This window comes from Panulirus ornatus, chromosome 11 (assembly GCF_036320965.1).
Source record: "Panulirus ornatus isolate Po-2019 chromosome 11, ASM3632096v1, whole genome shotgun sequence".
Lineage (NCBI taxonomy): Eukaryota > Metazoa > Arthropoda > Malacostraca > Decapoda > Palinuridae > Panulirus > Panulirus ornatus.
The window spans coordinates 33994813-34011223 of NC_092234.1; the positions used below are offsets into that span (position 1 = coordinate 33994813).

Here is a 16411-nt window from a genome sequence, read left to right on the forward strand (position 1 = left end):
TTGAACAAAAGTGTAATATTAGATAATCTGTATAGCTATAGGAAAGTTTCAGACGAAAATTATATTTTTGCATACATCATAATTTTTAGTTGCAAAAAAAATGAAAGCAAAATTGGGAAAAATGTAGAAAATGGGAATTTATCACCATTTCAAAAAACAGCATGGGAATTTTGAATATAGGAAATGGGCTGATGAAATAGACATTTTACATCAATAGCAGTTGCCTACAGTGTATAGGCTGAACTATGTTACATCCCTGTAGCATACCAGAGTAATTGGTGAGATCTTACAATTGATCACATTGACATATCATCATGGAGGCTTCTAGAAGGAATATCACAAAGAACTGCCTGTACATACACTCGTACAGAAGCTATTAACTGTATTATATGCACTGTCTTTGTATTGTATCCTTGTGCTCTGGATGGAGAGTTCATGAATTTTGTTATGTCTAGACATTAGATGTTGTCTTCTCAATCTAGCTTTGACTGTGGGTAGAATTATTAAATCTAGAAGTATCCTCTGTTTGGAATGATACAGAAAAGATTCACAGGCCTCTGCACAAGGATGACATGCAAATCATGAAACGTTCTGCTTTTTTGATTTCTACATGGATTTCAAGCATCTACTTTTGGCTTGACATTGTTTTTACAGAGAAGGCTGCTACCTTAGCCTTTCCACTTAGTCTTTCACTGGAGGAAATCAGTAAGATATCTTGTTTTACACCCTTCTTCCACCTTTGTCAAAGCTTATCTAAGTTTTTGTTGTTTTGGACATACCCTGTGGTCTTAGGGATTCCTCCTTCAGTAGATTTTTTTTTTTTTTTGAAGTTTCCTTATGACTCACAGTTGAAAGACTTTTTTTTTCTCTTCATCCTTGTTTATCTGTGCTCTCAGTCTTGTGGGACAAACTACAGAGAAGATAGATTTGGTATTTAAGAGCTGAAAAACTTTTCTCTCTTGGATGGTGTCCTGAGAGCAGTTTTTCCTGATAGTTTCACACTTCCTGGCTACACCATCACTTTTTCAAAAATCTTTTTCTCTTAATGTATCTGGCTGCCTTGAATTGGTCCTGGTTATTTGTGAAATGTGTTGGTTTTTAATGGTTGGTAAAAGGCAGGTCTGTGATATTAACCTGATGGCAATTGTTAACTGGTCAACAGTTGTCCTGAAAGACAAGCTTTTGGTGAGGTTGCCACCGAGTCATTCACAAAGCAAGAGTATAGACTGCTGCCTTCTCATCAGACATAAAGGTAGACGGGGTTACCCAGTGTATTCACAAGGAAAGTATATCATGCTTGCAGGATACTGCCTTTGAAGGATAAGTTTTTCAACCTTCAAAACTTATATCTGTATTCTACCTGTTTATGTGTCTGACACCTGTTCTTTCTGGGAACTTTCATCAAGGTGGTTGCCACAGCAAAAGAGCTTCCTTTTATAGCTGTCCTTGTATGCCTCCTGTGCATACCCCATTCCACACATTCTTTCCTCACTTCTCTCCTTCCAGTACTTTTCCACTCACATCACAAGTAGTCTTCCTCTCACACCAACCCCTTTAATTCGGCTATCATACACTATCCTTGTATACTCCTTGTCTTGTATTCTTTCCACATACCCAAACCACCTCAAAATATTATGTTTTACTTACTCTCCCACTCAACAATTCATTCCCTTTGCTTTCCCTGCCAAAACAAATTTCTCATATACCCCATCATTAGTTTCTTCATTCCATCTAGTCCTATCATATACTCCTCTCAAATAACTCATTTTCACAGCTTGGATTTTTGACCTCTGTTACTCATCCTATTTCCATGTTTCTCCCCATAATGCGTTATTCCCCATCTTATGGCCCTGTTCTTTCTGTAGTTCTGCCAGTGTATTTGGCTCACAGGCTCAAAATCCATAATGGACTCTTAATGTCTCCAATCAGGCAGTCTAAAGTTTATGAATTTCCATATTCCATCACTGGCAAGGGCATTGGTGCTCATTGAAATGAATTCTGCTTGCATTTCAAGGATTCTTCTATATTTTAGGGCACTGCTAAGTCAGTCACATAATTTGTTGAATTGCCAGGCATAGGACAGTGAATGGGACAAAACTGACTGACCTCTATGAACTTGTTTATAAGTAGCTTAAGTACTTCTGTGTAATCACAGTAGTATACAGTGCACATATTGGGGCAGGTAACAAGTAAGAATTTTTGGTGCAGTGAAAACTACACCAGAAGAAAAAGGCATGTGGTATATTGTTTGATAGGAATGTACCTGTGGAATTTCAGCAAAGGAAGAGGGAAGAATGTAGAATATGTAAGCAGAATGTTAAGAAAGAAAGGGAAAGAAAGAGTGAATGAAGATTTTGAAAGGAAGTTAAGGGAAAAGTTTTGGGATAAGAAACTGAATTGGAAGGTGAAAAAGGAAAGAGGTGGATGTAAGAGTAGAAATGTTAATGTGAGAAATAGGGAAGGGGAGTTGCTGAAATTAAAGGAGGTGAAAGGAAGATGGAAAGAGTATTTTGAAGAACTGATGAATGTGGGGAGAAGAGGAGGCAGCAGTTGTATGAAGTATGGGTATGGAGGATGGAAGGAAGAGGATATACATTCAAGGGCCTATAGCAAAAAGGAAGGTAAGGGCATTGATGAGGCCGAAGGTAGGAAAGACATGTGGAGGGGATGGAATTACAGCTGAAATACTGAAGTATGGAGGAGAAAGTGTGATACGGTGGGTGCATCTGATTTGTAATTTAGCATGGAAACAGAAGGTTGTGCCCAAGGATTGGGTGAGAGGATGTATATAACAGTTGTAGGGGAATAAGTCTGTTAATTATACCAGGAAAAGTGTATGCATGAATGTTAATTGATAGAGTGATAAAGATGACTGGATGCAGAATAAGTTAAGAGCAAAGGGGGTTTTAGGAAAGGTAGGGGATGTGTGGATCAGATTTTTGTAGTAAAGATGACCATGGAAAAATATTTAGAAAAGGTAAGTTGTATGCAGCTTTTATGGATCAGGAGAAAGTGTATGACAGTTGATTGGAATGCTTCATGGGATGTGTTAAGGATATATGGTGTAGAGGGACAACTGTTGGATGGTGTGAAAGCCTTCTATAGAGGAGCAAATGCAGATGTGAGAGTGGATGTAGAGTTCAGTGAAAGTTTTGGGATAAATGTAGGTGTGAGGCAGGACTGTGTGATGTCATGGTGACTTTTTAATATATATATTTAGATGGAGTGATTAGAGATGTGAAAGCAAAACTAGGGAAAAGGGGTGCAGAGATGGAGTGTGGTGGTGAGATATGGTGGCTAGTGACATTCCTGTTTACAGATGATACTTTGCTGTTTGCTAAGAGTGAAGAGGAGTTGCAGAAGGTTGTGAATGTGTTTTATGATGTGTGTAAGTGTAGGCAGTTGAAAGTAAATGCAGGTAAAAGTAAAGTCATGGTGTTTGAAAGGAAACACAGTGAAAGTATAGATTTTGTAAAGCCATATAGAGTGAAAGAAGGAAGTGTACTAAATTGTGCTATGGATATGGGGGGAGAAAGACTGGAAGAAGTGAGAGGATTTAAGTATCTAGAAACTGTCTTGGGTAAGTGATATGGAAGGAGAGATAAGAGAGAGAGTAGTACAGGGGCAAAGAGTCATTTGGCCCTTTAATAGAGTAATAAAGGGTAGAGGCATAAGTATGGAAGTGAAGAAAAGATTAAGGGACAGCATAGTCTTCTCAACCGTGACTGATGCAACCAAAACATGGATGTGGAATGAGTCACAGAGGTCAAGAACCCAGGCTGTGGAAATGAGCCTGTAGTGTGACTAGATGGAATGAAGAAAGAAATGAAGGGGTGTATGAGAGATGTGTTATGGCAGGGAATGCAAAAGGAATGAATTGTGGATAGGTAGATGGGGGAAATGTAATACTTTGAGGTGGGTTGGGCAAGTGGAAAGAATGCAATATTGGGAGTTTACAAGAAGAGTGTATGACATATCAGTTAAAGGGGTAGATGTGAGAGGAAGACCACTTGTGACATGGGCAAATAGGGTGGAGGAATACTGGAGGAAGAGAAATGGTGGAAGAATGTATGGAATGGTGTATGTGAGGGAGGCATGTAAGGACAGGGATAAGTGGAAGCCCTTTTGCTGTGACCACCCCTTGATAGGAGTTCCTGGAGGGGTTTAATGTTGTAGATATAGATAGATAGAACTGCAGCTGTAATGTTTAAAATTATTATACACATTAAGAGAAAACGACACAAGTTAAGCTATGATTTTTTTGATGTGTTTTCAGGTCCCTTGGGATCATGAATACTCACAATGCAGTAAAATCCATAATTCAGCAACTGCTTTGATTTGAGACATTGGAGAGTATATCAAAGATTTTATCTTAGAGCATTTTTCAGTTTGTTGAGTAATTTTGCTTTTCCCTTCTCAGTAGCTCTCATTCTTTTCATATATATGGTTCTTGTACAGTATTGTAAATGGTTGGTAACTGCTTCAATGTGATATTCTAAGAAACATATAGAATTCTTCACCAAAATGTTTCAGATTTTAGTAATGGGTCTTTGACACTTCAGTATGTTGGATGTAAGAGTGGTTGTGGTTGTATTTGTGTTACCTTGCTGTGAATGGAGGAAAGAGTATATAGTATACAATACAGATGTACAGGTAAATTGTATTATGAAATTAAGGTTTGTGGGCTTCTATGGTGTAGTGGATAACATTGCTGACCATGAGCCATGCAAGGACCTATATTGGTTTGAATCCTGGGCATGATCATTGGCCAGCTACCAACCAATCTGTTCATCCTCCCCTTGGGGGTAGTCAGTAAATGGGTACATAGCTTAGGCTGGTTTGTATGTGTATTATATATGAGATAGCTATGATTAGGGCATTCATGCCATGTCAGCTATCATAGAAATGTAGTGATAGTGATATGTAGACATGAGTTCATTCTGTGTACAATGGTTAATTTTGTACAGTATATAGTGTATTTATTTATCATTTTGTGTGTTTGATATTATAGTGTTTGCTGTCCCAAATGTTGCTGTTATACCCAGGTTTTGATATTCACGTTGTTCAAACCTTTAACAGTTTTGTATTTTTCTGTTGGCAGTGTGGTGGCTTAAGCCATGGGGACAAACAACCAGGATGTTGCATGTTACCTGGTTACTAAACACTCCGCATGGAAGGGCAAGTAAGTGATACATTATTCAGGAATTACTGATACCATACATGTTTTTAAATAGTTTTATGTCGTAGCAGAAATTGGTAAGTTGTATGATTTCCATGGTACAGCCATGTATGTGGTCTTAGTTATGGAAAGTAAACTGTATTTGTATAAACTAAAGTGTTTTTATGTCTTAGGGTATTGTTATTCACCTTTTGCCCTATACTTGAGGATGTATTTAGATTTTCTCTGAAACTCAAAGTTCTTGATTGACTCCCTTCTAATGGGATTGTAGGTAGAACAGAAAGAAGAGATTTGTTATTATTATTGATATCCTGATACTGTACCCTTTATTGTAAACTTATGATTGCCCTGCTGAATTTGGATCTGTTCCAAAAGTGGCATACTGGTTGTTATAGATTTTCATTTGTAATTGGAGATACATAAGCAATGAAAGGGTTTTAATTGATCAACTCTAACCACTACTTTTTGCTTTTTGTATGTTTTATGTGTTTTTCAGTATTGTTTTCATGGTGTTTTCTACTTTTTTATGTTTTAGTGGTTTTCATTTGCTTTTTGTCATTATTTGTGTTTTAAGTTTTCTTTTAGATAATAAAGGAACATCTTTATTATTAAACATTTAACTGACTGGAGAGCTCTTGTATTTAGAATTTCCAGTATCTCTCTAAACAAAAGATGTTTGTGTGACCTCATCTGGCATGTTTCGGTTGTATTAACAATGATATCAACAATCTAAGATTTTGCCTTAATATGTGTGATATTGGTGAGTCAACACTTTTTTCATAAATCATAATCAGATATAAAAGTTTTTAGGTTAAAGTCTTCAGCAGGACCAGAGTTAGTGCAGCTAGTTAGTGGAACCAGAGCTAAAGCAATAGTCACCATATTGTATGAATAGCTCAACGTGGAACATTTTAAAGAAGCACAAGTTTCTGTTTCATTGTTGTTTGATTTATAGTTTATTATATTCCACTTTTATATTTGCTTAAAACTATTATTATTGTAGGTAGTTATAGAAATACAATGCTTTAAAACATTAGTATAATGTCAAAAGTTTTCTATAAAAATATATTGAGGAAATGCTTGTAATTGGCATATTCTCATATCTGGCACTGCCTAGGTTTGTCAGATCCTGGACAATAAAACTTTTTGCCCAGAGTAATTAAGAGTTTTTGAAAGTTTTTCTCAGTGGTCTGTTGAACTAACATGAAATACGTATCTTGATAAAATACCGGCCACTCTCATATTTGGTGAGGAGGTAGCTGCTTACAGTCAGCCTTGCAATTGACTTGATGGTATTTGCAGCTAATGCTTGTCCCCTAAGTCTTTCCTTTTCCAGCCACTAACCATTAGGCTAACATTGCCAACTTGCCTCTCACCAACTATTCGAAGCTTGCATGTTTCTTGGTTTTAGGTCACAATGGATGTGGTGGCCTTTACTGTACAGCCTTCTTTTATGGGTCAGTGACCATTCCTTTTGCTTTATTTGTTTTCTGTATGATAGCATTAGAATGTAGCATAAGTACCAAAAAAGTTTACTCAGCATCAGATCATGCTATAACATGACAACCATTTCCTTGTAAATAAGAGACTAGAAACGGAAGGAGAAAAATCACAGTATACTCAAAACGTCATAGAAATGATATCCCAAATAATGCTCAAAACATTATCCAAATAGTGAAAATAATGTACATTACATACAGAAAAAGATAGACAGGTATCACCCCCTTTGCTTCATCCACATTTCTCTGGGATTCAGGGATAGGATAGGTAAAGTTTTTTGTGTATTTCCTTTTAGATAACTATAAGTTCATGCATTAGGTAAGAACCTCATGAAGAGAATCATATCGACAAAATGTAGGGAAAATACAGTTTACCACATCATTCATCAGAAAAATTATAGTATTTAACTGAATACTGTCATTCAAATGCCCATTTTTTCACCCATATTTCCATTTTCTTAATACTTGACATATTTTAGTGCAAGTGTTTTGGGAGCAGCTGAGTGAGTGTGTTAGTAGTTTTGATTGACGAGACCGGGTTATAGTGATGGGTGCTTTGAATGCAAAGGTGAGTAATATGGCAGTTGAGGGAATAATTGGTGTACATGGGGTGTTCATTGTTGTAAATGGAAATGGAGAAGAGCTTGTAGATTTATGTGATAAAAAAGGACTGGTGATTGGGAATACCTGGTTTAAAAAGAGAGATATACATAAGTATACATATGTAAGTAGGAGAGATGGCCAGAGAGCGTTATTGGATTACTTGTTAATTGATAGGCATGCGAATGAGAGACTTTAGGATGTTAATGTCCTGAGAGGTGCAACTGGAAGGATGTCTGATCATTATCTTGTGGAGGCGAAGGTGAAGATTTGTAGAGGTTTTCAGAAAAGAAGAGAGAATGTTGGGGTGAAAAGAGTGGTGAGAGTAAGTGAGCTTGGGAAGGAGACTTGTGTGAGGAAGTACCAGGAGAGACTGAGTACAGAATGGAAAAAGGTGAGAACAAATGAGGTAAGGGGAGTGGGGGGGGGGACTGGGATGTATTTAGGGAAGCAGTGATGGGTTGTGCAAAAGATGCTTGTGGCATGAGAAGTGTGGGAGGTGGGCAGATTAGAAAGGGTAGTGAGTGGTGGGATGAAGAAGTAAGATTATTAGTGAAAGAGAAGAGAGAGGCATTTGGACGATTTTTGCAGGGAAATAATGCAAATGAGTAGGAGATGTATAAAAGAAAGAGGCAGGAGGTCAAGAGGAAGGTGCAAGAGGCAAAAAAGAGGGCTAATGAGAGTTGGGGTGGGAGAGTATCATTAAATTTTTGGGAGGGTAAAAAGATGTTTTGGAAGAATGTAGATAAAGTGCATAAGACAAGGGAACAAATGGGAACATCAGTGAAGGGAGCTAATGGGGAGGTGATAATAAGTAGTGGTGATGTGAAAAGGAGATGGAGTGAGTATTTTGAAGATTTGTTGAATGTGTTTGATGATAGAGTGGCAGATATAGGGTGTTTTGGTTGAGGTGGTGTGCAAAGTGAGAGGGTTAGGGAGAATGATTTGGTAAACAGAGAAGAGTTAGTAAAAGCTTTGCGGAAGATGAAAGCCGGCAAGGCAGCGGGTTTGGATGGTATTGCAGTGGAATTTATTAAAAAAGGGGGTGACTGTATTGTTGAGTGGTTGGTAAAGTTATTTAATGTATGTAAGACTCATGGTGTGTTGCCTGAGGACTGGCAGAATGCTTGCATAGTGCCATTTTACAAAGGCAAAGGGGATAAGAGTGAGTGCTCAAATTACAGAGGTATAAGTTTTGTGAGTATTCCTGGTAAATTATATGGGAGGGTATTGATTGAGAGGGTGAAGGCATGTACAGAGCATCAGATTGGGGAAGAGCAGTGTGGTTTCAAAAGTGGTAGAGGAAGTGTGGATCAGGTGTTTGCTTTGAAGAATGTATGTGAGAAATACCTATAAAAGCAAATGGATTTGTATGTAGCATTTATGGATCTAGAGACGGCATATGATGGAGATGCTCTGTGGAAGGTATTAAGAATATATGGTGTGGGAGGTACGTTGTTAGAAGCAGTGAAAAGTTTTTATCGAGGATGTAAGGCATGTGTACGTTTAGGAAGAGAGGAAAGTGATTGGTTCTCAGTGAATGTTGGTTTGCGGCAGGGGTGTGTGATGTCTCCATGGTTGTTTAATTTGTTTATGGATGGGGTTGTTAGGGAGGTGAATGCAAGAGTTTTGGAAAGAGGGGCAAGTATGCAGTCTGTTGTGGATGAGAGAGCTTGGGAAGTGAGTCATTTGTTGTTCGCTGATGATACAGCACTGGTGGCTGATTTGGGTGAGAAACTGCAGAAGCTGGTGACTGAATTTGGTAAAGTGTGTGAAAGAACAAAGCTGAGAGTAAATGTGAATAAGAGCAAGGTTATTAGGTATAGTAGGGTTGAGGGACAATTCAATTGGGAGGTAAGTTTGAATGGAGAAAAACTGGAGGAGGTGAAGTGTTTTAGATATCTGGGATCTGGCAGCGGATGGAACCATGGAAGTGGAAATGAATCATAGGGTGGGGGAGGGGGCAAAAATTCTGGGAGCGTTGAAAAATGTGTGCAAGTCGAGAACATTATTGTGGAAAGCAAAAATGGGTATGTTTGAAGGAATAATGGTTCTAACAATGTTATATGGTTGTGAGGCGTGGGCTATAGATAGAGTTGTGCAGAGGAGGGTGGATGTGCTGGAAATGAGAATGAGAAGTGGGAGACCAAATTGGAGGTGGAAAGATGGAGTGAAAAAGATTTTGAGTGATCGGGGCCTGAACATGCAGGAGGGTGAAAAGCGTGCAAGGAATAGAGTGAATTGGAATGATGTGGTATACCAGGGTCGACATGCTGTCAAAGGATTGAACCAGGGCATGTGAAGCGTCTGGGGTAAACCATGGAAAGTTTTATGGGACCTGGATGTGGAAAGGGAGCTGTGGTTTCGCTGCATTATATATGACAGCTAGAGACTGAGTGTGAACGAATGTGGCCTTTGTTGTCTTTTCCTAGTGCTACCTCGCGCACATGCGGGGGAAGGGGGCTGTCATTTCATGTGTGGCAGGGTGGCGACGGGAATGAATAAGGGCAGACAGTATTAATTATGTACATGTGTATGTATGTATATGTCTTTGTGTGTATATATATGATATATATGTATGCGTTGAGATGTATATGTAGGTATATGTGCTGTGTGTGGAAGTGTATGTATATACATGTGTATGTGGGTGGTTTGGGCCATTCTTTCGTCTGTTTCTTTGCACTACCTCGCTAACGCGAGAGACAGCGACAAAGTATAATAAAATATCAAATATAGATATATATTATTTATGAACCTACTGAAGAAACTGTATAGAAAAATATATCCAGAATTCAGTTTACAGTATCATTCACTGATTAAGATGCACAGTTTGAATCAGGAAGCAACCATCCACCTCCCTGAACTGGAAACGCTTTAAACAGTACACTGCTGTACTTCCCAGTACAGTATTTTTCTTACTGTTGTACTCCATTGTATTCATTTTTAGTGAATAGATTATTCATGAACCACTTAACAATTATTGTGTGGAAAAAACGTGAGGATAATACGATATATTGTATCATTCAAAGAGTGAAAGATGAGAGTGACTCAAGGTGCTGGGTGAGCTTTTCTACTTTACTTTTTTCTGAATATGTACATAGTTATTAGTTCATGCTTTTGTAAGGAACATACCAAAGAGAATTGTTGATGGAGAGAGGTGGGTGATTATTGGTGCATATGCACCTGGGCATGAGAAGAAAGATCATGAGAGGCAAGTGTTTTGGGAGCAGCTAAATGAGTGTGTTAGCGGTTTTGATGCACGAGACCGGGTTATAGTGATGGGTGATTTGAATGCAAAGGTGAGTAATGTGGCAGTTGAGGGAATAATTGGTATGAATGGGGTGTTCAGTGTTGTAAATGGAAATGGTGAAGAGCTTGTAGATTTATGTGCTGAAAAAGGACTGATGATTGGGAATACCTGGTTTAAAAAGCGAGATATACATAAGTATACTTATGTAAGTAGGAGAGATGGCCAGAGAGCGTTATTGGATTACGTGTTAATTGACAGGCGTGCGAAAGAGAGACTTTTGGATGTCAATGTGCTGAGAGGTGCAACTGGAGGGATGTCTGATCATTATCTTGTGGAGGCTAAGGTGAAGATTAGTATGGGTTTTCAGAAAAGAAGAGTGAATGTTGGGGTGAAGAAGGTGGTGAGAGTAAGTGAGCTTGGGAAGGAGACCTGTGTGAGGAAGTATCAGGAGAGACTGTGTACAGAATGGAAAAAGGTGAGAACAATGGAAGTAAGGGGAGTGGGGGAGGAATGGGATGTATTTAGGGAATCAGTGATGGATTGCGCAAAAGATGCTTGTGGCATGAGAAGAGTGGGAGGTGGGCTGCTTAGAAAGGGTAGTGAGTGGTGGGATGAAGAAGTAAGAGTATTAGTGAAAGAGAAGAGAGAGGCATTTGGACGATTTTTGCAGGGAAAAAATGCAATTGAGTGGGAGAAGTATAAAAGAAAGAGACAGGAGGTCAAGAGAAAGGTGCGAGAGGTGAAAAAAAGGGCAAATGAGAGTTGGGGTGAGAGACTATCAGTAAATTTTAGGGAGAATAAAAAGATGTTCTGGAGGGAGGTAAATAGGGTGCGTAAAACAAGGGAGCAAATGGGAACTTCAGTGAAGGGCGTAAATGGGGAGGTGATAACAAGTAGTGGTGATGTGAGAAGGAGATGGAATGAGTATTTTGAAGGTTTGTTGAATGTGTCTGATGACAGAGTGGCAGATATAGGGTGTTTGGGTCGAGGTGGTGTGCAAAGTGAGAGGGTTAGGGAAAATGATTTGGTAAACAGAGAAGAGGTAGTAAAAGCTTTGCGGAAGATGAAAGCCGGCAAGGCAGCAGGTTTGGATGGTATTGCAGTGGAATTTATTAAAAAAGGGGGTGACTGTGTTGTTGACTGGTTGGTAAGGTTATTTAATGTGTGTATGACTTATGGTGAGGTGCCTGAGGATTGGTGGAATGCGTGCATAGTGCCATTGTACAAAGGCAAAGGGGATAAGAGTGAGTGCTCAAATTACAGAGGTATAAGTTTGTTGAGTATTCCTGGTAAATTATATGGGAGGGTATTGATTGAGAGGGTGAAGGCATGTACAGAGCATCAGATTGGGGAAGAGCAGTGTGGTTTCAGAAGTGGTAGAGGATGTGTGGATCAGGTGTTTGCTTTGAAGAATGTATGTGAGAAATACTTAGAAAAGCAAATGGATTTGTATGTAGCATTTATGGATCTGGAGAAGGCATATGATAGAGTTGATAGAGATGCTCTGTGGAAGGTATTAAGAATATATGGTGTGGGAGGCAAGTTGTTAGAAGCAGTGAAAGGTTTTTATCGAGGATGTAAGGCATGTGTACGTGTAGGAAGAGAGGAAAGTGATTGGTTCTCAGTGAATGTAGGTTTGCGGCAGGGGTGTGTGATGTCTCCATGGTTGTTTAATTTGTTTATGGATGGGGTTGTTAGGGAGGTAAATGCAAGAGTCTTGGAAAGAGGGGCAAGTATGAAGTCTGTTGGGGATGAGAGAGCTTGGGAAGTGAGTCAGTTGTTGTTCGCTGATGATACAGCGCTGGTGGCGGATTCATGTGAGAAACTGCAGAAGCTGGTGACGGAGTTTGGTAAAGTGTGTGGAAGAAGAAAGTTAAGAGTAAATGTGAATAAGAGCAAGGTTATTAGGTACAGTAGGGTTGAGGGTCAAGTCAATTGGGAGGTGAGTTTGAATGGAGAAAAACTGGAGGAAGTGAAGTGTTTTAGATATCTGGGAGTGGATCTAGCAGCGGATGGAACCATGGAAGCGGAAGTGGATCATAGGGTGGGGGAGGGGGCGAAAATTTTGGGAGCCTTGAAAAATGTGTGGAAGTCGAGAACATTATCCCGGAAAGCAAAAATGGGTATGTTTGAAGGAATAGTGGTTCCAACAATGTTGTATGGTTGCGAGGCGTGGGCTATGGATAGAGTTGTTCGCAGGAGGATGGATGTGCTGGAAATGAGATGTTTGAGGACAATGTGTGGTGTGAGGTGGTTTGATCGAGTAAGTAACGTAAGGGTAAGAGAGATGTGTGGAAATAAAAAGAGCGTGGTTGAGAGAGCAGAAGAGGGTGTTTTGAAATGGTTTGGGCACATGGAGAGAATGAGTGAGGAAAGATTGACCAAGAGGATATATGTGTCGGAGGTGGAGGGAACGAGGAGAAGAGGGAGACCAAATTGGAGGTGGAAAGATGGAGTGAAAAGGATTTTGTGTGATCGGGGCCTGAACATGCAGGAGGGTGAAAGGAGGGCAAGGAATAGAGTGAATTGGAGCGATGTGGTATACAGGGGTTGACGTGCTGTCAGTGGATTGAATCAAGGCATGTGAAGCGTCCGGGGTAAACCATGGAAAGCTGTGTAGGTATGTATATTTGCGTGTGTGGACGTGTGTATGTACATGTGTATGGGGGGGGGTTGGGCCATTTCTTTCGTCTGTTTCCTTGCGCTACCTCGCAAACGCGGGAGACAGCGACGAGGTATAAAAAAAAAAAAATAAATAAAGAATACTATTTCCCACATCATTCACCAAGTAAGATATACATTTAGAATCGAGACAACTACTCTTCTCCCTAAACTGGAAACGTTATACAGTGTACCTTGTGAGGCTGCCAATATTTTAGTTATTTTTCGTAGCATTGGACACTGTGTAATTCATTTTCAGTGTATGAATTGGACAAGAACCTACTAAAGAGAACTGTGTCAAAAAACAATTTTGGGAATTAAGTTTGAATGGAGAAAAACTGGAGGAAGTGAAGTGTTTTAGATATCTGGGAGTGGACTTAGCAGTGGATGTAACAATGGAAGCAGAAGTGAGTCACAAGGTGGGGGAGAGGCAAAGGTTCTGGGAGCATTGAAGAATGTGTGGAAGACAAGACCATTATCTGGGAGAGCAAAAATGGGTATGTTTGAAGGAATAGGTGGTTTCAACAATGTTATATGGTTGTGAGGCATGGGCTATAGATAGGGTTGTGTGGAGGAGGGTGATGTGTTGGAAATGAAATGTTGGAGGACAATTGTGGTCTGAGGTGGTTTGATCAAGTAAGTAATGTAAGGGTAAGAAAGAGGTGTGGTAATGAAAAGAGTGTGGTTGAGAGAGCAGAAGAGGGTGTGTTGAAATGGTTTGGATACATGGAGAGAATTAGTGAGGAAAGATTGACAAAGAGGATATATGTGTCAGAGGTGGAGGGAAGAAGAAGTGGGAGACAAAATTGGAGGTGGAAAGATGGAGTGAAAAAATTTTAAGCAATTGGGGCTTGAACATACAGGAGGGTGAAAGGCGTGCAAGGAATAAGTAAGTTCCTCTGCAAATCTTTTTCCATTAGGTTGCTGTGTGGTCATATTCCATGTTCAAGGCATCTGCCAAACTGATATGCTTTATGATGGTGAAAGAGGGTAAATCCTCATTGGTGTACCTTTAATCATGGGGCAGAAGAATGTTTTAACTCCCTCCAAGCAATTGCTCTCTTCTCAGATACTCATAGGTCTTTGGCTATGACAAGAAAATTTTGCCCTTCATGAATTAACATTCATAGCTTTCTTTTGTAAACTGTGTATTGTATAGGGATTTAATTGAGTGATGCCTCTCTGTTCCATTTTGTTATATGCACTGATATCGAGATAATCATTACTGATGATCTCCCAGATAGTTACCCTTTCTCTACCTTTGCCTGCATCCTTCCACTATGCCACTTACATTTCACAAAGTGCACCCAAATTTTAGACGGCATGAGTAAGATAACATCAAGAACAGATGACCAACCTTAGAGTAAAAAAATCCTTGTTCTGCTCCTTCTTTTGTTCCTTCTTTCAAAAATAGTTCAGGAGAGAAAACTTCCAGTCACCTACAGTGATACAGGAGATACATGGGTGATATTGTTTCTTCCCTATCCTAGGGATGATTAAAGAAAAATGTTTTAAGTTATTTGGCCTTCATAATATTTAGTTTACATGTACATGATGCAAAACATACATGAAAACCACAGTTGCTCTATTTTAGGACTGCTTTGATAATGTAATACAGTGCTTGGTCAATAGTATTACATGCTGTACTTTACCATGCATTTATTTGATTGTTATGTAATTTAGGTTTCCTAGTACAGTATGATATTTTTGCTATTAGCATATTGTTTTCTTTTAGATTTAGAAGTTCGTTATAATATTTTTTTTTGCAGCGGGGATAGGTTGTAAAGAGCATATGCACATCGTTGATTATTCACTGCAGGTTGGTCGGTATTTTGAATGAAAAAGCAGACTTGTTTCATACTCGTTTGCTGTTTTGAGTTCTAGCAAAGTAGCACCAGGAACAGGCAAAACAGTAGCCTGATATGAACTTGTTCATTCTCTAGTTTCATATCGAATGCCCTAAAACTAGGGGCCACCATCCACAGCCACGCCCTGCTTACCAGTTCTGTGGTTTCCCCTGATAATTTCACTTGCCTTGGTTCAGCCCATTAATGGAATGTTTCCACCACGTACCACATCACTTCAGTTTTGCTCTGTCCCATGCATGCTTCACCCCTTCCTGAATGTTGAGACCCCTGCACCTCAAAACCTCTTTTGCTTCATCCTTCTATCTCATTCTCCTTATTGCCTCCACTTTTGCCACATAGATGTTCTTAGTTTTTCTTCACTCATCCTCTCAGTATTTCCTTATCAGCCTTTCTTCCCTCATCCTAGCCATGTGTCCGCACCAGTTTAGTATTCCCTGGTCATCTATCTCAGTCATAATTTTGCTTACTACATTGTCATTTTATATAGTATGAACCCTCTTTATGGCACAAAATGTCTTTAGGATTTCCATTCGAACACTTCCAACATCTTCCATTCTTTTGCACTTACTATAGCTTCAAACATAATCAGCTTTGCCTTGATGGACATTGATCTTCCCTTCCACACACTCCTTAATGCATTAGAGACCTTTGGCCTCCATGTTCCACTCTTTGTCTCACTTTATCCTCCATGTTTCCATCCACTGCCTGTCTACTCTGAGCTACTTTGATCACTCCACTTCTTCCATGGTCTCTTTCTTCAGACTTTCAGACTCACACTGAAACTATCTTGCCTTACTCCCATGCTACACCTCGTTACCTTGCTTTTATTCACTTTAGCTCTCAACTTCCTCCATTTATACTCTTTTCCAAGCTCTGTCATCAACTTCTGGAGTTTCATGTGTCTTCTCTCAGAGCATAGTGTATTCCTGCCCCTCTTTCCAAGATATGAATATTTTAAGTGTATCATTCATTTGCAAATGCATACATATTATCAAGGTTTATGGTCCAGATGACATATGTCCTCATGTCCAAAGGGAATGTGTCTCTGAGCAAACCTTGATCCTTCTTGCCTATGTTGTTTCTTTCTAAAAGCCCATGCTTTTCCCTTTTTCATGGAAGCATTCCTTGGTGCTACCAGACCATAAGAAAGTAGACTGCTCTAGTCCTTGCTGGTACAGTATCACCCCACTGCTCACTTATGCTGTTTTCAGTTTTTGAAATTCCTTCTCTCATTTCCTCAGATATTGAACTGTTAGTCATTTCTTTTAGATTATTAGTATGACTATCATGGAGAAAGGTGTACTGGTGATATTGTGTCATATATGGCTCACTGGTCCTCCTCTCTTCAGAATTC

General features: G+C 39.4%; 1 protein-coding gene and 1 pseudogene across 3 annotated transcripts in view; both read left to right on the forward strand.

Annotated features, from left to right (window-relative positions):
- The window catches only part of Rme-8 (receptor mediated endocytosis 8), a 554100-nt gene that overhangs the window by 14581 nt on the left and 523108 nt on the right, over window positions 1–16411 (forward strand). For all 3 annotated transcript variants that reach the window (XM_071666770.1, XM_071666772.1, XM_071666771.1), the window contains exon 2: window positions 5102–5182. In XM_071666770.1, the coding sequence (XP_071522871.1) occupies window positions 5118–5182 (65 nt within the window). In that variant the 5' untranslated portion in view covers window positions 5102–5117. The remainder of the gene's footprint in view (window positions 1–5101; window positions 5183–16411) is intronic.
- Window positions 501–601, forward strand: LOC139751639 (U6 spliceosomal RNA; annotated as a pseudogene).